The sequence below is a fragment of the Populus trichocarpa genome, chromosome 1 (assembly GCF_000002775.5).
Source record: "Populus trichocarpa isolate Nisqually-1 chromosome 1, P.trichocarpa_v4.1, whole genome shotgun sequence".
In the NCBI taxonomy this organism is placed as follows: Eukaryota; Viridiplantae; Streptophyta; class Magnoliopsida; order Malpighiales; family Salicaceae; genus Populus; species Populus trichocarpa.
In genome coordinates, this window is record NC_037285.2 from 13,484,694 (window position 1) to 13,508,487 (window position 23,794).

The following is a 23,794-nucleotide window of genomic DNA, read 5'->3' on the forward strand; positions in this document are numbered from 1 at the left end:
CAAGGAAGGTATCGAATAAATGCATATGGTCCATGTTTTCCACAAAGCCGAGTCTTTCTCGTTAGCTTTAACACGAGGAACATGATCTTGAGATTTTATAGACTTGCCTCCCAGGACACTTGCCCAAATACTGTCCTTATCATGGATCGATGATACCCCATGTTGTTTTCATCATAAAAGCCTTATTAATCAAACTCATCTCTTTGATCCCCAGACATCTTCCTCTCTTGAGTGACACAAAGTCTTCCAATTAATGAGATGAATTTTATCCCTACCCTCATTCATTCCTCAAATAAATCTCTTGCATATCTTCTCAATTTCCTGGTAAATACTACTTGGGAGCATGGTAGCCTGCATTGGATACAGAGGAATAGAAGAGAGGACTAGCTTGTAGAGTGTTATCCCACCAGCTAACGAGAGAGGTTGTTTGACTTACCTCTTCTGCATGGCTTCAATCAAGTAATTATATGTTTGTTTTGTGATCCTTTGATGAAGCATATGAACCCTCAAATATTTACCCAAGTTCTCATTGACATTAAATCCACTTCGTCTGCTGATGACTCTAGCCAATGAGGGAGTTACATTCATCTTCTACCCTAAGACCTCACAAAACTCATTTAATCCTGTTATAATTCTTTCTATCTGATCTTCACTAGCTTCTGCAAATACTATGTCATCTGCAAAACATAAATGAGAAATACTTTAACCCCTTTTGCTCATTCTGAAAGGCTTCCGAGAACCCATCTCCACCTCTCTACTTATCATTTAAGAAAGCTTTTCCAGGTATAAAACAAAAATATACAGGGATATATAGCAGATCTCCTTGTGTAATTCCTCTTGAAGGAAGAAACTTAGACGAAGGAATATCATTCCATAAAATGCTTAGTGAAGCTATTTTAATACATTTCATGATAATCTCTACAAACATTTTAGGTAATCTCGCCCCTATTAGCGTTTCTTGAATGAAGTCCCACTTTAACCTATCATATGCCTTTTCAAGATCAACCTTAATAGTCATGACTCCTTTCCTCCTTTTCATCTTGTGCATGGAGTAATTACCCTCCTGAGCAATCATAATGTTATTCGTAATCTGCCTACCAGGCACACAACTGCTCTGAAATTTATTAATTAATCAAGGCATCAATTGTTTGAGCCGATTCACCAGCAATTTAGTCTAAATTTTGCAATTAACATTGCATAAACCAATTGGTCTAAATGGGTGCAAATATTATAGAGTGGGAACTTTTGAAATCAAAACTATATAAGAGTGGTTGATATCTATTACTTCTGAAGTCCCCTAAAAAATATCCTTAATAAACTTACACATTATCGGCCCCACCATATACCATTGAGACCAATAGAAATAAGGTTGATATCCATCCGGACTTGGAGCCTTAAAAGATTTCATGTCAAATTGAACCAAATCTACTCAGGAAAAATACTTTGTAAGCTATCTCACTAAACTACTCCATCCTCTTATATGAATAGTTTCTGGTAAAACTGCACCGCTATATCTTTCAAGGTGGCCTCATCTCACACCCATAGATTAGTCTCATCCTTTAGAGCCCTAATCATGTATTTTTGTCTCTTCATCATAGTCTTCGTATGAAAAAAATGAAGTATTCCTATCCCTAAAAGAAATCCATCGACATCTTGATTTTTAGTACTAATAGATCTCCTCCTGGTTAAGATTTTGATTATATTCACTAGTCAACTCATTTTTTAACTTGTACAAATGGTTATTACCACCCTTAGCAATAACCTTTTAGATCTAACCAAAACTGGCAAGAACCTTTATTTTCCTCTAAAAGATGTTCCCAAAAACTACTTTATTCCACTCCTTCAATCTATTAGTCATCTCCATGTTTATATCACCTGGTCTTCTATGTAAAAAAAAAAACTATCATTAATGCTAGCAACAAGATAACTTTATATTCTCATGCATGCATCAATTTTAATCTTATAAACATTTATTTTTCTATTACTAACAATTACAACTTTATCATTTTCAAGGATTACGCAACATACATGGTCAAACATAATTTTGTAGCCATTATCACACGATTGACTAATACTTAGCAAATTATATTTTAAACTATTTACAAGAAATAATTTTTTTATAGAGGGAAATGACTTACCTCTAATATTGCCAACTTCAATGATCTTTCCTTTTAAGTTGTCTCCAAAGGTGAATTCCACAATTGATTTTGGTAATGCTTAAGAACAATGAACCATCTCTGGTCATGTGTCTTGAACAAGCATTATCTAAAAACCACTTTCTATATTCCCTTGATTCCTACGCACACAAAATCAAGATGAGGTTTTTGGTACCCATATATTTTTAGGTCCTTTGTGGTTAGTGGTTGTTCTTTTTGGAATCCAAGTCATATTATTAACTTTGTCCTTTTTCATAGGAGATACATAAATCAAGTGATTAATGCTTCTACAATAATTACATGTTTAGTTTGGGTCATATGATTGTTTGGCTTTACAAAGTAATTTTTTAATTTTTTTTAATTCTTTTTAGGTTGATAGCCCAAACCTTTTTTTTTATGAGAACACATCTTTAACTAACAAATATGATTTCTAAAATCTTAGAACCTTAAGTGAATTTAACTAGGTAGTGTTCAACTTATCAACCTTTTCCTTTAAAGCCTTGTTTTCCTCTTTAAATTGGTTCATCTTAATGCAATCATCAATTACAATGCATGTTTTATTTTTTAAAAGTATCTTTCTTAACAAGTAAACATGTATAGTTCTTTTTCAATAAGTTATACTTGGAACCTAACTTCTTGTATTCATCATACAATGTCTCAAATAAATCATATAATTCATTATAAGATAGGTCGGATTTATCATCCGAAGAAATTACCTCATTATCACTTTCAATTGCTATAAAATACATGTTTGCAAAATGCTCTCCACCATCACTTGAGCTAGAGTCTGAGTCATCACTCCATAATTCTTTTATTGCTCGTTGTGATGAAGGTTCTTCCTTTTATTTTGAAGGAGAGGGCAATCAACCTTTATATGTCTCTTCTTGTTGCACTTATAGCATCTAAATGCTTCCTTACTATATTTTTCTTTATTTCCATCATTCTTGAAGTTTAATAACTTTTTGTTTCCTTACTTTTTTCTTAGGAAATTTTAGAATTGTCTCGTGATAAGTGCAATGTCCTCCTCCATTTCATCTTTATCATCACCATAATCACTATCAACATGATGTATGATTTTAAATACCAAATTCTTTTTTGGCTTCTTTTCTAGTTCTTGTTTTTCCATGGTGATTTCATGAGTCATAAGTGATCTGATGAGTTCTTCCATTAGATGTTTGGTGAGGTCCTTAGCTTCTCAGATTTCCATCACTTTTGCTTCCTAAGTCTTTGGCAAAGACTTAGGAATTTTGCTCATGATATCAACATTAGTATAAATTCTACCAAGATCATCCAAATTATTAGTGATAGTTGTCATTCTAGTAAACATACTAGTTATGGATTCATTTGAAAGCATTTTAAATAACTCATATTGATTCACTAACATGTCAATTTTTTATTCATTTACTTGATTCATTATTTTATGTGTTATCTTTAATGCATGTCATATATCTCCAGTATTCATGTATGATGTGATCCTATTGAATTCATTTCTACTCAATGCATAATACAAAGTACTTATAACTTTAGCATCTATAGATAACATTTTTTTTTCACCATCGGTATAATCACTTCTGGCTTTAGGAACCGTTATATCATTTTTAATTTTAGTAGGCTTGTGAGGTTCATTTTCAATAGATAGCCATAAATCATAATCAATAGATTGAATATATATAATCATCCTTGCTTTTCAATAGACATAGTCATTATAATCATTATCATCAAAGAAAAGTGACCTAAAGGTTGATGATTCTTTATTTTGAATATTAAAACTAGTGTTTGTCATTCTATTCAAAGTCTAAGCAAACTTATATAAATGAGAACTTAGCTCTGATACCAATTGTTATTCTAGGATTAAAGCAACAATAACATCTACGAGGGTGAATTAGATGTTTCACTAATAATAATGAATATTGCAATTAACTCAATTAAACACAATTAACCGACAATATAATTAAAGTGCTTAAAATAAAGAATATAAGGATAGAAATTGCAAACTCGGTTTTTAACGTGATTCGATAAGTCTACATCCATACCTTAAGTACCAAACTGATCTTGAGTATTGTATTCTTTACTAATTCAAGCCAAATATTACAGTGTCCTTGATGAATCCTCACTAAGCCCTTTTCACCACTTGAAGAAATACCATTTTCAAGATTTTTCACCTTGATGAAGTACCTCACTAATGATAAAGAGTTTTTCACTTAAACTCTTGAAGGATTATAATTATTTGAAATGTAACAATACTCTTTCAAAGAGTAGATAATATAATTGAAACTTATATCTCTATAGCTCACTCAATAGCACTTAGAATGTATGAAGGTGTTTAAGTGTAGTGAGTGTGAGAATTTATACTTTTGTGTAAGAATATGAAGGTTTTAATGCATAAATATAAGTATGATTTAGGATTGATGATTTGAAGTTGTTTTTGTTCTTAAATAGCTTGTATATAATATATATTCAAATTCTATTTTTAATTTTTTAATTATATATATATATATATATATATATATATATATATTAGTAAAAAATTAGTCATTTTATAGCTTATTGTTCTGCTGACAACTAAAATGGTCAACCGGTTCAGATTGATCAAGTCAAACGGTCGGTCAGTTCCTGCAAATTCTCATATATTCATCCCTAATGAATAAGTGGCCGACCAATTCACTTGATATGGTCAAGCAACCGACTAGTTCAACTTAAAATCTAGTTTAAACAATTTTAAGCATGGTAAATCTTGAACCGACTATAAGCATATCAATCCTATAATGCATGCAATGTGATTTGTGTGAATTCATTTTAATTTGTGCTATCAAGTAAGATATAAAAGATTTACATAATAAGTACTAAAATGAATCCTTAAAAACTAAGTCTTCATTTGCTTTGTGTCTTGAACTTATTGATTTATTTTTTCATTTAATTGTCCATGCTTGTTGATGATCTTCTTATAAATCTATTTAAATTTAATCTCAACCAAGCATATCATTATTTAATTTTTACTTAATTATTATTATAAAAATATATAAATATTAATATGTGACCCAAAGGTTAACACGTTAACCATGAGGCTTAGTAATATTAAAAGAAACTCGTATGATATATACATGTGTGTGTGTGTGTGTGTATAGAGAGAGAGAGAGAGAGAGAGAGTTGGGTTAGTATAAATTACATAGAAAAATAGATTAAAACAATAATTAATAAGAGAAATCTCTAGTAAGATAAAAATAAGAAAAAAAAAGATAAACATACTGGTAAAGAGACAAGTAAAGTAAAAAAAAAAAAATTAGAAGTTGAAACAAACTACGACAACGCAATTTTTACCGTAATGTTAATTTTATTTTAATTTCTTTGTTAATTGTCTCAATTAAAGATATAAAAATAGATAGAATATTAATCTTATAAGCTTAGCCATTTCTCCAAATTTCTATCAAGAGATTTAATTTTGTCAAAAATATGAAAAAAAAAAAAAAAGAGAAGCGACTGACGCCCCCTCGTGAGTCGTGACCCGGACTTGTTACTTAGACTGAGTGAAGCGCTGACTTTATGCAGAGGCAGAGAGAGAGAGAGAGAGAGAGAGATGGAAAGAACAGGGAAGGTAGTAGTAGAAAAGGTAGGAGGGAAATCAACAGTGACAAGATGCTTCTCTAAGTATCCTCTCAAATTCATCGTTCCCTCTAAGGTAACCAACTAACCTCCTCTCTTCTCGTTTGCTACTCTTATCTATTATGATCATGTCAGCAATCTAAGACTATCCTCCTGAATGTTATTGCTTTTCTTGTTAGGCGGGTCCTTGTAAAACTGATTCCGTTTGGATTTACTCCCTCACTTATGGCGGTGGCATCGTTTCTGTATGCTAATGCTCCTCCATCTCTTCTTCTTCGATCTATGCTTGATTACTGCTGTTGCCCTTATCCTGTTTTCGATATATATATATATATATATATATATATATATGTTCTTTTGGCCTTTTAATTTGTTTATTTATGTACTCTCTTTTGGGTGCAGGGGGACTCTATATCATGTGAATTTGAAATTGGAGATGGATGCACCACTGTCTTCACAACTCAAGCTTCCACTAAGGTTAATTGATTTTATTGATTTCCTTAGGGTTTTTTTTTCATTGATAAATGTGACTTTTCTTTTAATCCTTGATATTATATCTCTAATTTTTGCTTAATCCAATACATGAATGTTTATTCCCTTTGAACTTATTTGAATAATAGGTCTACAAGTCTGTGGGATCCAGATGTTCTGCACAATTCCTGGAGGTAGCGATCTTTCAAAAGCTGAATTAATTATCTTGACCAAAATGCATTGTTATCTTCAAAGCTTATGGTAATTACAACATCTAATAGAAAATCTTATGATATTCACATTATGCTCTCAGCGATGCTTTGTTGATTATACTGTGTTTTTTTCACTTGAAAACATGTCCCAATAATTATTTTTCTTCTGAACCTCTAGTTGTTCGTGGAATAAATTGGCTGCAAGTTAGTAATTTTTCGTTTTTTTTTTATTCGAAGCACAAGAAATGTTTGTTGAGTCAGGCGAGAAAGTTCATAAGAAACTCCACTATTTATTTATATTGATGGTCTTTTCAAGTGATAGTGGCTATTTCATGCCATGCAGTAGGTAACAGTTGGCAGCGATGCTCTTTTGGCTATCCTTCCAGATCCAGTGACCTGTTTTTCAACTGCAAGATACTCTCAAAAACAAGTATTCAGAGTGCTTCTGGACTCCAATTTGGTAATTGTTGATTGGTTTACCAGTGGGCGTCATGAAAGCGGAGAGAAATGGGATTTTGATCTCTATAAGAGCACCAACAACATATTCTTGGATGATAATCAGCCCTTATTTCTAGATACTGTAATGTTCTTTCTGCATCACTATAGTACAGATTGGGATTGTCCTTGTTCATCAATAGAAATACTGCTTTTTTAGATGCCATTGTTTTTTCCCTATATTTATCTTTTTGCATGGTCACTTTATTTCTGTTTTACTTTAAATGTCCAAGGCTGCTCCAACTTTTTAATGTGTCGTATTTTATTAGTTAGTTTATTTCTTTTAGCTTTCTTCCTCACCAATATTTTTTTTTTTTTGTCAAAGAATCATCTCACCTAACAGCTTAAGTTGTTAAAAGAAGCTTTAGGATATGATTTGCCCACACTACCAAGTGCCATTAATTAATTTCAATTAGAAGAGAGAATTGGGGTAATGAAATCTGAACTTGTGATCTTTTGATCAACAAGAATCTGATACCATACTAAATAATCATCTCACTTAAAAACCTAAGTTGTTAGGTGAGGTCACAGGATGTGATTTGTATTATTCTCAAACACTTTTGATGCTAGATAATAATGCACTTCATTTCTTTTCCGCTGTTTATATGATCTTTTTGTATGCATATTTCATTGGACCTGTCCTTTCACATTCATTTGGGAGAAGCCTACGTTCTAACTTTGTGATTGTCTTTTCCTTCTTTTCTTTTGTTGTATGTTTTTTTGTTTTTCCACTTTTTTTCTCCAGTTCTTCCAACAAAAACAAATAGCAGGAATTGTCTCGTCATTTAGCATAATTCAAAAGATATCCTCCATTCATTAGTTTTTGGTATCATTTTTCACCTTTGTTGTGGTCACATTTCATACTCAAATCATGTGAGTTGTTGCTTGAATTGGCTTACCATTCTATTACAGGTATTGTTGGAGCAACAAAGCATTTCTCCTATCACTGAACGCATGAGGGGCTACCAAGTTATTGCAATGATCATACTCTTGGGGTAGATACTTCATTATGTGGTGTAACTTGTCTGTAGTTTGGTGATTGATGAGCTGATGGTTTATGACCTAGTTATTTCTTTCTTGCAGGCCAAAGCTGAAGCATATTCAAAGTGAAGTTCAAGAAAATGTGAAAAGGATGATGTCTGAGCAATTGCACATTCCTTTCACTGGCTTAAGTGGCTGCGCACAATCAAATTCTAGGCATTTCACCAAACCATCATTTATTGCATCTTGCAGTGTCTTTGGTCCAAAGGTATGTTATTTTTTTTTCTTTCTGCCATGATACAATTTATATGGTGATATAACAGTCATTCTTGTCTCATTCTCTTTGACATTGAAAGAGTGCTGGAAATTGACCTTCTGAACTAGCTTGCTGATCTTTACCGTTGCTTGTTATGCCCTGTAGATATGAATGTAACAAACTAGCCTCTGGTTTTCTGCTGCTACAGGGAATAGGTGTTATTGTTAGAGTAGCTGCCATGACAACTGAATCTGTATACAAATTCTTACAGCATCAATTGGTTGGCATGGAGCCTCTGATTGGGGTGTTGCCCTATCATTGAAATGCCTGGCAATCCTTTTCTCCGTGAAAATTGTTACTAATGCATGGAATCATTTCTTTCAGCCATGATGCTATCTGTAGCTTCCTTCAAAGCAATAACTCGTAGATTCCTTCAAGCAGAGCCTTTTCAAGGACATGTTTCCTCAGATAAGAAGTGTATACCATGTAACATGTCAGATGACTTGTGTTAATAAATGTACAAGGCAATTTTCTTCTTGATCAAGTGATTCTTAAGTCCGATCTCTGCTTATTCTGTATGCTATATAAACTCGTGGATGGACTTGTAAACCCTGGTTTTTTGGAAGCCTTTCTAGCTGCTTGGAGAGAGAATCATCTTTCTTTGAAGTTTTCTGATGTCTAACATCCATGTTGGGTTGCATGTATGGGAGAAAAAAGTCGGTCCATGCAACTGCTGTCCTAACAAGAATCTGTTGTTGAGACCTATGGTCTAATTACACAAGGCATTCTAGTAATCTCATGTTCAGAATTTCATTTGGAGCTTGACAGAATCTAAAGAAAGTATGATTGGTGTCTCGCTCATGAGGTTTTCTCAGCAGAAGCAGTGGTAGAGCTCGAAGGTCCCTTTCTCTTTTAGAACCTGGCCTGCTCTGTTTCATGTTCCAAGTCATTTTGTGATGCTAGCAGGGAGCAACTACGGTATAAGATGCATTCTGTACTCTCTAGATCTAGGCTGCGTAAAATGCAGGTAGAATTTCTTCAATCCTGAGAGTCAGGCAGGGTTGGCCCTGAGTAGATGAGTGCTTTATCAATTGCTGCTATGCATGCTTGCTTGGGCCTTGATTCTAGGCTGCCGTGGCCTGCAGGTGACTCTATTCTATATTAGAATTAAAAAAAAAAAAAAAAAGAGGGGAATGCTTAATTTTTCTGACGTCTACGTTTTTTAATCGACGGTGGAGGGGCACAGAAGCTACAGGCATCAAATCGTCCATTATTTTGGCTGTGAAAAACAGAAAAACAGTATATAACGGAAAGCTCGATATTACGCTGGCAGATACAGGTAATAACCATTAGTCGAACTTCAAAAGGGATCATTGCTCACAAAAAAAAAAAAAAAAAACCATTGCTCAAACAATAATGTGGATGATATACATTAATAAAATTGCAACATTCCAATGATATAACAAATTACTGATAATAATATGCCCATATGATATAACAAAACCTGGAAACTCTCACAACTTTATCTCTCTCGCTAATCTATCATAACACATGCATGGGATGCATAACCTCATTCCAATGGGAGCCGCACAAATTAAGAATACTTGGATTAAATTCAACTAGAATGTAATCTCACAAGGTGCATGAAATGTTCTTCCCCGGCATATGGCTTCTAGATTTTCTCCAGCATAAGAGCAAAGTGGTGATACCTCCACACCTGTACACCAAGTAGGCAAAGAAATTGACAATTAATTATACTTTGGGAATGCTTCTTAGAAGCTAGAACTGTGATTTAAACCAAGTCATAACCTCTCAAACCACAGCTCTTTCCCACTTATCCCGCTGATCTTAGTTCTCAAAACTACAAAGCACAACTTACACAAGGCAGGACCAATCTTGAGCTAAATGCTACAGAGCAGACCTAATGAACCCGTACAAGGTGGACAACTTGGTATGAGTTTAAACTTTAAATTATTAAATTGAAAAGGCATACTTAAATTCACAATCCATCTTTTACTAGGTAATGATTAGGCTACGTAATGGGAGAGGTCTCCCTTTCTCTTAGAAAAAAGCCCCTCTGCTACTGGCAAAAAACAGAGGAAACCCAAATGATTGAGCAGGAATCAATCTTGTCTCTAGCGCAAACAAAAGAAGATAATACCAAGCTAGTCGGAGCCTTTGTTCCTGGTTAGCCTCCAATACCACTAAAAGAAGAAGTGATCTACGGGTCTTCTATGATCTATCCAGAATAACAAACATGTTCAGTTTAAACTCTTAAAGTACCACTCCTCTCCCTTCTTTCCCTTTTCCTCTATTATATTCCTATTGGTTTATTATAGGCATTCACTTGTTTTCCACGATGTTACTATGATTAAGCAAGCAAAATAAAGCATAAAATTACCAGTTGCATATAAAGGCACTGAATGTGTTACAAAGCCGCCTGCAGCAACTACCCAGCGAGTATGTAGTCGAAGCACAAGCAGCCGAGCACTCTCGGGGGTGTCAAAATTTGACCCATTGGCATTTTTTACAGGTGCAAACTCTTCTTCCCGTGGTACCTGCACTTCGGTTATAGCAATTTTAAAGTGTAGAGAGAAAAAGGAACAAGGGTTGATGAAGCAAGAGTTGTAAATAAAATCACCTCAAAAAGAGCAGTTGAAGGAGCATATGGGAATGCATCAAATATGAATTGCTCTAGTTTCAATCCCATTGTACCACCATGAATAGAAGGGATTTTTTTCTCAGCTAGATGGTAACTGCATTCACAATGCATGTGCATGTTAAAATCCTCACACTAATTAATAAATAGGTATTATTTCAAAATTTTAAAGCAAAGTTCAATTGGAAACCTAGACCTTAGTTCTGCAGCATCATCATCACATGTATTATTCTAACATGACAAATCATATACAGCATATTGATTGTATGCATTGACCAAACAGGTGTAGGTAGGATATAATATCACCGCAAAGGAGCTGAAACAATTTCCATTTTGGACAAAATATATATAGAAATTAGAAAGTACGTCAATGATGCAGCAAATATGAACTGCAGATGCAAACTACGTGGACCCGCTTGCTATTATGCGGTCCCAAAACGAGCATTAATCAACAAAATCATGCTAGAGGAGTGGTGTTCAGCCCAAAACATGTAACTAAATTGCAGGAAAGAATAGACATATCAGATAGTAATAGTTAAACTTTATTTAATCAAGAGTCACTAACATGCTGTCTTTCTCGAGGCCATTTGCCACTTGATTTAGAAAATCCACAGTAAACATGTGCAAGCACACCTGAAAACCAAAAGTCACAATAGTTCAGCTTCAGGAAGACAACATTCGGAGAATGTGATAACAAGATAGCACATAGTTTGATGCAAAAGAATGGAACTTCATTCCTGCTCTCTCTCCTCTCTCAGCCTTTTTGGAACTACATTCAATAGTTCACCTCAACAGAAGTCTATGACACGCTGCAATTTTCAAAGTAAATACATGACAAGTCTCGCCTAGCGTATCTAACTAAGACATTATGAGCTTCTAAAGCATAGGAACACCGGTTCACATAACTCCAAAAATCATCGATAGAAGCCTAATGCAACTATAATTGAAGTGGTTAAAAATGGTGAAATTAAAACCAATTAAATAGAAAAAAACTGAAGAAAATAAAGGCTGAAATTGTAATCTCATGTCTAACATCAAAAGTTATTGAGCCCAAGAAACTCATGAATTTCTAGCAATAAATGATTTGAATTTCTCATCTGGAAGTGCAATAATAAGAATTATGCAAACATAAGAGATTAAAAGAAGAAGATACAAATAGACTATACATTACTCCAACAAAAGCGAAGACGTCCAGTTTGTTGGTTGATTGCAGAAGCAAGTGACTGATCTAGCTCACTGTATTCAACCACAGTGAGAGGTCCACCTTTACCACGCCTTACGAAAACACCAACCTTTTCTTGGGGGTATGCCTGTAATCAAATAGCTTATAGTTATTAAGCAGCACTAATTTTGAGAATTTCTGTTGTACTAAAAAAAGACCAAATCCAACATTTGATCAAAAATATCCACAGAAGATTAGCTTCTAACTTTTCTAGATTAATATTCAACCACAGTTTATGTCTTTCATTCTTATGACCTATGTTGGCTTGTGGAGCCAAACTCTTGCAGCAGCAGCTTATATTTTTATTAATGATCTTAAATGAATCCAAATATAGATAAAGATTACTACCTTACGGACAACTTTTGCAGCAGCCGCTACACCTTTATCAATGAAATATCCCAGAAAAGCTGGATCAGCTACACGAACCTGCTTTCAATACCCTAATCATTATTTCTTTAATTAAGAAAATTTATAAAAGTTTATAGAATTGAAGCACTGAAAAAACAAATCACCAGTGCATTGTCAACTCCATAGCAGTCCAAATACTTGATCCCTCTTGAGGCCATATCTTCTAATAATTTTGAATATTTCAGTGCTGCAGAGAAATTAGGATAAAACCAAAGCAATAAGCAGCAATGTCATAATGTGAAAGCGGGGGGAGTCTCCAGCATGTTGCCCTCAATTTTGGAAGGATACCTGAATATACTCCTCCATTCCCATCCGGAGCTTTAGCTACCTGATTTTAGAAAATCAAGATCATGCAATTGAAAGTTGAAGTAAGATATAAATTTAGACCCTTCAAAGACATGGGAAGATAAAATCATTATTTTGGGGCAAATAGAAGTCATCAAAATGATCAAGAATTCCAGGAAAAATCCAGGGGACCGTATAATCTACACTGGATAAACAAAATCTTTAAAGACTCTAATTAAGCTCATTTACAAAAAGAGACCATACTTTGAATGGAGTCTCCATGATAAATCTACCATCCTTGGAAACACAAGGTATGGTGCCTTGCTGGAAGAAGGTAACCTGCATCCACGAAATGTCTTTCAAATTAAGCAAAAAAGTATAAGAAATAACTGATGAGTACTTTTAGATAGTTGATGAGATGAAGCTTCCATACCTGATTAGCTTCAAGGCCAAAGTACTTGTGATTTTCGAAAAATTTTTGTGTGGCTTCATCAGTGAACGGGCTGGTCATTATGTACCAATGTATTGAAACTGAACTACCAGAACCTGCACGTGATAAATTTTAGGGATAGCATGTCAAATAAGGCTTGCCATTCAGAGCTTTAAGAATAAAACCTCACCTTCACTTGAAGCTTGAGCTGCTAGTCTTTGGACGCACAAAATTCTCTCAGCTTGAAGTTGAAAAAGGGACTTGCCAGATGGAAGTCCAATATCTGAAAAGTTAATATATATCTGAAAATTTTGACATATATTTCATATTCAAATCACTAAAGCTCTCAGTTTCAGATATATCTAACTAGTATATATCAGATAGGGCATCCTAACATACTTTTTACATTAGAGAGGAGTTAACTTTAAAGTTATCTAGGCACATATAGCAAAAAGGAGGAATTCAAGGAAATGATTATTGTTATTTCTTTAATTAAAAAAAAATGCATTCGATTTTTTTTTTTTTTTTTTTTAAGAAAACTTGCAGACTTGCAGAGTCAAGAAAATTACAACCTAATGCTCCAGAATCAAATTTATAATTATTGAGTTGCAGAATCACCTATCCAAGCCATTCTTTACTTGATTTTTATCTTATAGCCAACTCGGACACTAAATCTTCTTCTGCTTCAACAATTGTACATAATAAATGAGTACCAATATTTAAATGCACTTCATTTTCTCTCGGACATTTACTGAGTGCATTTGCATGTGAGTATGTGTACATTTGTCCAATTGCTAGCTAACATGCTAACTAAACAAGACAGGATTAGCAAAGAAACTACAATTGCAGAAAATGGCAATTACTCACTGAAACATCCTTTTGGATCTGAACTTCCAAGCCTTGTCCCCTGGATATTTCAGTTATGAAAAACACACCAAAAAATCTGTCAACTCACACTAGAAATGATGCAACAAGTGTTAAAAAAGTACAAAGGAGTAACGACACGGAACATAAAAGATCATATGTACATGCAACCACAAGCAAGAATGTGTTATCTGCAACAATCCCAGCATAAAATACATCAATCCCGGATATTTTTTGTAATTCAACATAGTAAAGAGTTCTAGTATAAATCATGGGATGAAAGGAGGCAGTTAAAACCTTCTCTGTTGTGGTCCCCCAAAAGTTAGATGCTGGTCCACAAATAAATGGCCCCAATACATTTACAGATATATATATATATATATATATATATATATATATATATATATATAATTGAAGAACATCACTGTAATTGTTCCACTAGTTTCCGACGAAATTTTACTGGTATGGAACTGGATGATATATGTCTAAATTCGCACATTGTTCTATCTCAAGATAATTGGCATGTCAACATGCTCCCATCCACATCTAATGATGCTCAATAATTTTCTCCTGCAATAATTGATCCCAGTACATATGATTTAAAAAAAAGGGCACATCTGCCTACAAATCCTCTGTGAGTATATAAAATAGATATACGATACAGTATATTCTAATGAAAAAAGTGTGCATAATTGCCTAAAGCATCTTTTAGATATGTAATAATTAATCCTAAAGAACAAATCACAGCCCTTGCTTTCCAAATTATTATCTAAACATATCCATAAGCAAACTGTCAAAAGTGGGTTTCCATCGATAAAAGCAACATTATACCACCCGAAAGAAAGAGAGAGAGAAAGAAAGACAGGCAAACCTCATGGAACACTCATTCAATTAACAGTGTTTGATAAAGTAAACAGTGACTGGTTGCTCACTCATTCGTTCCTACTTTTACATCATTAATTGAACACACACACACCCAATCATCAAATTGTCTTCGTGTGGAAATCATCCCAAAAGTACACAGCATGCCATAATTATGCTTTTAAAGTGTGATGGATAAATTAATAAAAGAGATGTAGGAATGTATTTCATCAAGCAACAAACAACAACCACTTTTCAATATTCAAAAGTATAGAATTCACCAAAAAGAAAAGAATAAACGGAAAAGGAAAATTAACAACTCAGCGCTAATTACTAAATGAAAAAAAAAAGATAAATAGTACCTGGCCACCAGATAATAGCAAAACAGCCAGCTTGCCATCAGAGATTGCCTTCAATCCCATCTTCCACCATCTCTCTCTTTCTTCTATTGTTCTCTCCTCTACCGTCGACACGGTATTCTCCGGCACCGGCTCAATTGCCACCACCGGTAGCCCTGTAAATTAATCAACGAAACGAGACAGTAAATCACACGTTATGAACTACACATTCATATCAATTAGTTTCAACACGATTACAGAGGGAGACCTTGAGATCGAAGCGAACATCGAATTATCCGATCCAACCTTGGAAGATCTAAGCTCTGCAATTAACAATCCAAATTCAATTAACATTGCGAGAAAAAAGAGAGGGAAGATCTAATAGAGTGAGATAGAAGGGGTGAATTGACCTCGATGTCCTTGAAGAGAAGTTCTCGCTCTTCAGTAGAGAGCTCGTCCCAGAGGGCAAAAGCGTCTTCCTGGCCATAATCTTTAAGCCTCTCGAGCAACGCTTGTGGAGGTGGAGGAGATCCGTTGTTAGTTTCAATTGGTTCCCTCATTTCCAGTTTCTCTCTCTAAATCTGTCAGGAAATTATCTCCCTCTAGATCTCTCTCTCTCTCTCACTGTGGCTCTGTGTTTCGGTTTCGGTTTGTTGGTTAAAACGCTTATAGAGAGAAAAACGAAGATAGTGAGTGAGTGGAACAGTAGTAGCAACAAAGTCTGTTTGTTTGTTTGCGCGTCCTCTCTAAGCAACTACCTATTCCATCCATTTTCAATTACGGCATTAACCCAGGTTATTTCTCCTAATAATAGTTATTAAATTTGATATTACCCGGCCAAAAGGCTGAGTCAGGAGTCAAACCGCTTGCCCTAGATCAGCTCAAAAAAATTTTAAAAATATTTTATATGTATATAATTTATAATTTTTATATATATATAGTTATTCCATAAAAAAAATAAAAAATAATCTATGTAAATAAAGGTTATATATATATATATATATATATATATATATATATATGTACATGTGTGGATATAGTTACCCTACATTAAAAAATTAAAAAAAAACCCATGTGTATTTAAGTTATAAAAAAAATACATGAGGTTAAATATTTACAAATTAATTTTATATTTTTTAGATTTATTAAAAAATATAAAAAAAAGTATCAAGTCTCCCCTGAATTTTGACCATTTAAAACTCGATTAAAGTTTCAGGTAGTTCGAGTCTCGAGTAAACCCTCGAAGTCGAGCTGGGTTTTATGTCCATGCTTTTAATCACTATGTTAGGTATCAAATGACTGTTTCTCTCTTAGGCAAACCTCAGATCAGTCTCTTAACTATACATATATCTCCCCGTCTGAGTCCTCTAGCTATCAATTTTATCAATTAAGTCCCCGCTCAACATTTTTATTTGTCAAGTCAAAAATGTTAAAATACGCCCTTCCTTTCCATTTATGACATGCAATAATACGGGTGTGGTCGGAGCATGTAATTACCTTAATTGTGCCTTGATTTATCATAACTTGTCTTAAATTAAAAACAGCGATTAGACACTCTTAAATCGATTAGAGAAACTGATTAGCATGTGGACTATATTTAACGTCGCCTCTAATTGGTTTACTAGAATAATCTGGTGAGTTGATTGAAAACAGTGGTAGTGTTGGTTGAGAACGAGAGATAAATTTCACTACATTCAAGGAGGCACAGGAATTACGTGACTTTACCCTAGAAAAACTGGATGTCGGTCTGCCGACACGGTATTCTTAAATGGATCGAGATCAATGCATTCAGTTTTGTTCTTCTTTGCTTCAACAACCATATTAACCAATAATGATTGAGTTGCATGTAATATTAACGCAGAAAGTAGAGATCAAGAATTGTTCTCAAGCTGTAGCAGCTTCTTGTCGCTTGCAAGAGCATCATATAATATATAATTGAATAAATTCAAGCACTTTATATTATATGGGAGAAGGGTCCAGTGCGCATGCCTCCCACCCTCCATACCCCTAGTATCCTGATGGGCCATGATTAGTTGATTTTTTCAACTCAGCCCTCGCCGTGTGTCGAATTATAATCTAATGATACTTCTTTTTTTTTTTTGGATCGAAGCATAATGATGCTTTTCTCTTACCTATTAATATCGAATTGAGCCCTGCCCATATATCGAACTAAAAACAAAATAGAGGAGCCCAGGACATAAGCCACCATGAATTTTTTATTTTTATTATTATTTTGCCATTTGTGAAGAAAATTATTGAATTGACTTTGAGGGGTAATATGGTTTTTGATCATGGTTTATTTGTTATTATTAAATTGATTGGAAATAAATATGTATTTTTCTTTCTTTTTCAAGCACAATAAAATGATTGAATTAACCTTTAAAGAAAAATTCATTTTGCTAGCTTTTAGGGGTTTTGTTAGTCCTTTTCATTTTCAAAACACGGTAAATTAACCATATTACTCTTGAAAGAAAAAATTCTTTAATTAGCATCAAAGGGTGTTTTTTTTATTTTCATCCATGTTTTTTTTTGTTTTTATGGATTTGACTGAGAGGCAATTTTGTATTTTAATAAATATATAATATGATAAAAACAAAAAGGGTTGGCTCGTGGAAGTGCTTACGTCATTCCGGAGGTATGCTAGGCTCTATTTGGTAGCCAAACACTAGCTTTCACAATGGTGTTGGAAGCACAACAGACCTTTCTTCCACTTAGGGTGGTGCGTGTAGTGATTTAGACGATGGTGTGTCTTCGGTGACCCCTTCTTTTTCTTTTTTTTCTCTCTACCCTTGAAATTCATGCCATTCATTCAAAATTTTAGAGCTGTCATCTTATTTATTGATATTTCAACTTTAATCCTTATTTTTTTTCTAGTTTTAGTTCTTGGCTCTTTTGTCAAATTTTAATTTGTTTTCAATTTCACTATTGAATCCATAATTGTGGTTTGTTATTTTTTTAAATCTAGTCTTCATTCTTTTAATTTTGATTTTTTTATTCTGGATTCTTTTGTGAATTTGATTTTTATTTTTAATTTCATCCTTTAATTTAAAATCTTAAGTTTCCTCTCATTTATTTTTATTTTATATTTGGCCCTCATTCTTTTAATTACTATTTTTTATTTTTTATCCTTTTATATAATTGATTTTTTTTAGTTTAATTTTTCTTTTCAATTTTACCTTTCAATTTAAAATTCTAAGTTGGCCTCTTATTTACTTTTGTTTCACATTTGGTCTCCATTCTTTTAATTGTTCTTTTTTTTATCCCTTTATATAAATAAATTTTTTTCTAAAATCATTATTTGACATTTGATTTGTTGAGAATTGAGTTTCGTAATTTTTTCGAATGGTTTGTTTTTAGTCTAGCGACTTGGATCACGAGCTTGAAAGGTTAACATGGGGTTAACATCGTTGCTGTTTTTTTTGGATTTTTTTTAATTTTATCCTTCAACATTGTTTTTTTAATAGGCTTTATGATTTTCTTCGGTTTTCTTTCAATTAGGTTACCTGATCTCATGACCTGGTCAGCAGGTTTGGCCAGTTAACTTGACCATTTTTTTAGGATTGTTTTTTTTTATATATATATATTTTTTTGGTTTTGTCCTTTAAAATCAGGTTCTTTTTAAAATTAAGTTTTGTCATTTTTCTTGTTTTGTCTTCACATTTAAATGAACGTGAATATTTTTCCCCTTCTCTAAAACACGCTTGCAATGCCAGAAAATACTTTTTTTACATGATAGAAAAATTAACTCGGCTCGCGGTGAAGTGCAAGCCACCTATCTAGTTATAATGTAATGATAATTCTTTTTTGTTTTTGGATCGAAGCATAATGATATTGATACTTATCTCTTCCTTTTGTTTTACTATTATACTAGCTTTGGTGCATGTGCTTCGTCGCGGGGCTGAACCATTGTTTTGCGCAAAAAATAATATCCAGCTGTCATAAACATGTCTTTTAAAAAAACAAAAAAATTTAGAACTCGGGTCATAGAACCTAACTGGGTTGAATAAGCTAGCTTTAATTCAATTAGACAAAAAAAAAATAGAAACAACAATAGATGAATCAAATTTAAAAAGAAAAGTGATTAGAATAACCTGAGGAAAAACTATTTTTTTCAAAATAGGAAAAACGATGCATCTCAATTCATGGTCCATTAAATACAAAAGAAAAAAATGACATAAAAAACCGGTCTTGATTATCTCGAGTTAGCATGACAAACCTGTAACCCTGATAATTAGGGTTGAGCCAACCCGAAATATCTCGCTAAACTCACGGTCCAGATCATAATTTTGAAATAACCTCATAAAAAATAAAGAAAATTGTAAAGTCCTTTTTTAATTAAAAAAAACTCTTGTTAACTTTTTAAAGTTATGACCCGGGTCATTAAACTCGAAGCACTCTATTTGAAAAAACCTGAAGTTCAATTCTCAATTAATTATTAAATGGATAAAATTGAACAAAGAAATTGATTATGCAAAAGGATTTTAAAAAAATAACAATTAAAAGAATGAGAGTCAAAATTCAAATACCAAATAAATTTTATATTTGATTGAAGGGCGGGATTGAAAAGAAAAAAATCAATTAAGAAAAAGACTCAAAAAATCAAAAGAATAAGGATCAAAATTGACATATAAAATAAAAACAAATTTATAATTGAAGGGTAAAATTGAAAAGAATAATAACTTTTTCAAAAGGTCTAAGAAAAGAAATCAAAACAATAAGGACCAAATTGAAAGATATAATACTATCAATTTGGATTGAAAGATAAAATTAAAAACAACAAAACTTTTACTAAAGGGTCAAGGAAAAAAAAACTAGAAATCAAAAAATTAGGGACCAAATTAGAAAATATAATATTTATAAATTGGGATCGAATGATGAAATTGAAAACAAATAAAATTTCTACAAAAGGGTGAAGAACGAAAATTAGAAATTAAAAGAATAAAAACTGAAGTTGATATATCATCAACAAAGAGGGCAAAACTATAACTTTAAGGGGAGAAAAGAGAAAAAGAAAAAGAAAAAGGAAAAGAAAGAAAGACCCACCAACAATAAACTAGATCATCATCAAAGACACACACCACATCAACAAGAAGAGAACACAGTGACACTTTTAACGACATGGCAGAAAAGCATTTTTAGATGTCAAAAGGCACCGCACGCACCACTTGAAATGCGTACGTGCCTCCTGGTGCCGTACACATGCTTGTCCTTTCTTGTTTTTTTTTTTCTTATTTATCTAAATACCAAATTGTCATTAAGATGACTCATTAATAATGCAAAATCATTATGAAAAGACCAAAATGCCCATTGACTCCAATTTTAAACCTTTTTTTAATGGCATTTTAGTCGTTTCGTTGTGCATTTTTTTTATTTGTGCATATACCAAATTGTCCCTTAGCTGACATTAAAGTAATGAGAAAATCATTATGAAAATATAAAAATGCCCTTAGACGACATGTTTAAGTTTTTTGTTTTTAAGAGTAGTTTGGTCATTTAACTGTGCAATTAAGATGGAAAAGGATTTATTTGTTTCCAGTTAATTTAGTAATGACAAATTAACCATGCAAAAAAGACTTCAATGCGCTTTATATCTAGTGTTAAGTTTTTTTAATGGAGAAGTAAAACCGTTATTATATTGTTCCAGTTAACAATGTTCAGGTGTGGAGTTGCAACGGTTTTCTATGTGGTTCTAGCTTTTTAATAATTATTACAATAATAATTAATTATTAGAAGTGTTTTGATGTGTCTGGTTATTGTAATAATAATATTTAGGTAGTTGAAGGGTTGTGCAACAAGAGGACGTGGGAATTTATATGGACGTCCCAACATATTTAGGTTGCCTTGGGATGACCTACTTAATAAATTTGGTACGTTTTTAAAGTATTTCTTTTACCTCCATTATTATTCTCTCTCTCTCTCTCTCTCTCTAGTAACTGAAATTATTTGAAAGAAAAAAGAAGAATTTCATACAAATGAATTTCATACCAATAAAGTGGTAGTTATTATTTTTTATTGATTAGATCATGGATTTGTATGGAGTTTGGACCCATTTATGGTTGATAAAATCCCATGATGAGGAAAGCTTCTTTTTATTTTTTGTTCTTTCTTTAATGAAGGAGGAAACCCATTCTTTCGATCGCTCTTTCTTCTGAAGTTGTTATACATAAATTATGAAAGGGTCAATCAAGTCTTTAGTCAATTTTTAATTAGTATAATTTATGATATACATTAAAGTACAAAAAAAAAGATGAAAATAATTATACTATATGAAGCAAAACAGAGTCAATACATGAATAAAATAAGTTGCCATTCATTAATTCTTTCATCCATTGATTTAAAAATGAAAACTCCCATTAAAGTAGATTGAAAAACAGAATAGGGTTATTTCAAGAAAAATATCAAGATTTCTCTTAATTTCACATGCAATTAATATGTTAATTGCAATGATGTAATCACCGATAATTATTCAATAATGTGTGACTAAATAAAAGTTAATCAAATGATTCGGTCACTCGAAAATCTTTAAACTCCTATATCTTTCGTTGAACCCCAATTAGTACTTTCTGTTACCCCAATTAGTAATTTCACATGCAATTAGTACTTTCTGTTAGCGGCGGGGCCAACACTAGCTCTGGCGCTGCTAGCTGTGTGTCGCGTATAGCCAGCACCCTCCCACAGCAGCGCGGCAGCAAGCTGCTGCCTCCCACAGCAGCGCTAGAAGCTACTGGCACAGCTGTGCAGCCATACGCGAGGCTGATGCCTCACGCATGATGGCTAATGTTGGTGACGATAGCCTTTGTTGCCGTTGCTAGACCAGCAATTGGCGGTGGGCAGTGAGCCCATTACTAGCTGCGGTAGTTGAGAAGAAGATGAGGGGCAAATATACGATTCTTCCGTGCATCTTTTATTATATTACTTTTATGGGTAGCCCCTCACTTTATAACTTATAAGTTATAACATTAGAGTTTTTGGAGTCTAATTTACAAATTTACCCTTGAGTTTTATTGCTTATTACAATATAAGTATATTGGATAGAATTATCACTATGTCTCTCCTTATATAAGGTATTCATTTTTTTATTTTAAAATTGAAATTAAAATTAAATTAATTATAGAATTAATTTTTTTTAATAGGATTAGGATTGAATTAAACATTTTAATTCAAAATTTTTGAGTTTTGTAATATCCTAATAGGATTACTATTTAATTAAATAATGTTTAGAAAAAGAGTTTTTTAATCTGAAATTTTTATTTATTAAGTGTTAGAAATATTATTTTAAAATTGCACATAAAGCCAGTAATTAAAATTGAAGTACGCAATATATTTAATTATGCATATTCATATGTTCTTAAGACAATGGATGGTTACGGACATTTAAAGACCAATGTAATTATGTTTTTATGGTTGAATGCTTGTAATATTAAATATGGCATGCATGTCCTGTCTTTTCTTTAATTTTCTTATAGGTTGTTAAATTCTTTTCTCATCTAACTCCCATCGAATGTAACTCGAGGTTTCTTATACATTTATATAAATGTTATGTAATTTAAAATATATAAGAATTTAGATAAGAAAATCTATATTGTAATCCAAGACGAAGAAAGAACAACAAAAAGGGCTACAATCATGATGCTCGCTAATGACTTATAAAGATTTGCAACAACTACCTAAGTTTCACCATCTAATCTCCTTTGATGCCTCGAGGGAATTAATTTAAATATTTTTATGATCATCGAATTAGAATGACATGCTAGAGGTGTATGTTTATATATAATTTTTATGTATGATATATCATTAATTCCATGGAATGAGACGTAATTAAAATAATAAATCTCTCGTTAATATATTAATTACATGTTAAGAACATGATTTATTGCTTTTCGATTTTATATGCATAAAACCAGAGTTCTATTCATGGATAACTTGTTGAGCTATTCAAGGTTATCATTAGTTGAATATGTGTAATGCTATAAAATTAGGTCCTACTTAACTAACTTATATGATTTAGATGAGTTACATATGATCATATAAGATTAGAGGCAGTAGTAAAACGAAAAATATATGATATATTTAGACATAGAGTTATCACCTAACTAACTAAAAATCACATAAAGATAACCATCTAGGTGGTGGCCCAGTGGTAAGAACTTGGGACTAAGGGGTTTGCTCCCTCTGTAGTCTCAGGTTCAAACCTTGTGGTTGCTCATATGATGGCCACTGGAGGCTTACATGGTCGTTAACTTCAGGGCCCGTGGGATTAGTCAAGGTGCGCGCAAGCTGGCCCGGACACCCACGTTAATCTAAAAAAAAATCACATAAAGATGTAATTGATAAGCTATGTTATCCACCTAATTTAATTTATTTTAATTTTTTGAGTTACTTAAGGTTATATAAATTAAATAGGATCATAACCCACTAGAAGATCTAAGGAAGATTTCTCGAATTAATATTGAGGGCTATTAATTTGCAAGAAGAAAATGGAAGATCAAATTATGATTAAAGACCTTATCTAAATTTGGTTATAAATATTTATGCATGAAACAAATACTCGCTATC

The 23,794-nt window shown here is 32.8% G+C and overlaps 2 protein-coding genes across 2 annotated transcripts; one reads left to right on the plus strand and one right to left on the minus strand.

The window, feature by feature from the left end:
- The first annotated feature begins 5,661 nt into the window (after positions 1 to 5,661).
- On the plus strand, positions 5,662 to 8,730 carry LOC18094640 (urease accessory protein D). The gene is made up of 8 exons (XM_024584791.2): positions 5,662 to 5,832; positions 5,936 to 6,001; positions 6,159 to 6,233; positions 6,377 to 6,421; positions 6,786 to 7,019; positions 7,847 to 7,929; positions 8,018 to 8,183; positions 8,380 to 8,730. Exons 1-8 carry the CDS (start codon positions 5,731 to 5,733, stop codon positions 8,491 to 8,493), a joined length of 885 nt encoding a protein of 294 aa, XP_024440559.1. The 5' UTR covers positions 5,662 to 5,730; the 3' UTR covers positions 8,494 to 8,730.
- An 843-nt stretch (positions 8,731 to 9,573) lies between these two features.
- LOC18094641 (UDP-N-acetylglucosamine diphosphorylase 1) lies at positions 9,574 to 15,977 on the minus strand. The gene is made up of 15 exons (XM_006368985.3): positions 15,649 to 15,977; positions 15,507 to 15,561; positions 15,263 to 15,414; positions 14,043 to 14,082; positions 13,366 to 13,458; positions 13,179 to 13,291; positions 13,010 to 13,084; positions 12,749 to 12,788; positions 12,565 to 12,647; positions 12,401 to 12,478; positions 11,997 to 12,140; positions 11,396 to 11,463; positions 10,813 to 10,927; positions 10,573 to 10,729; positions 9,574 to 9,888 (listed from the first exon to the last, which is right to left on the minus strand). Exons 1-15 carry the CDS (start codon positions 15,796 to 15,798, stop codon positions 9,791 to 9,793), a joined length of 1,461 nt encoding a protein of 486 aa, XP_006369047.1. The 5' UTR covers positions 15,799 to 15,977; the 3' UTR covers positions 9,574 to 9,790.
- Between the last annotated feature and the right edge of the window lie 7,817 nt (positions 15,978 to 23,794).

What these genes read in the sequence shown, in the direction of transcription:
- LOC18094640 (XM_024584791.2), top strand. Translation starts at nt 5,731, where the DNA reads ATGGAAAGAACAGGGAAGGTAGTAGTAGAAAAGGTAGGAGGGAAATCA. An exon ending in CAACTCAAGCTTCCACTAAG is followed by an intron (nt 6,234 to 6,376) that starts GTTAATTGATTT and finishes TTTGAATAATAG; the next exon opens with GTCTACAAGTCTGTGGGATC. An exon ending in GTTCTGCACAATTCCTGGAG is followed by an intron (nt 6,422 to 6,785) that starts GTAGCGATCTTT and finishes GCCATGCAGTAG; the next exon opens with GTAACAGTTGGCAGCGATGC.
- LOC18094641 (XM_006368985.3), bottom strand. Translation starts at nt 15,798, where the DNA reads ATGAGGGAACCAATTGAAACTAACAACGGATCTCCTCCACCTCCACAA. An exon ending in TGCTATTATCTGGTGGCCAG is followed by an intron (nt 14,083 to 15,262) that starts GTACTATTTATC and finishes TGAAATATCCAG; the next exon opens with GGGACAAGGCTTGGAAGTTC. An exon ending in GGCCTCGAGAAAGACAGCAT is followed by an intron (nt 10,928 to 11,395) that starts GTTAGTGACTCT and finishes TTGTGAATGCAG; the next exon opens with TTACCATCTAGCTGAGAAAA.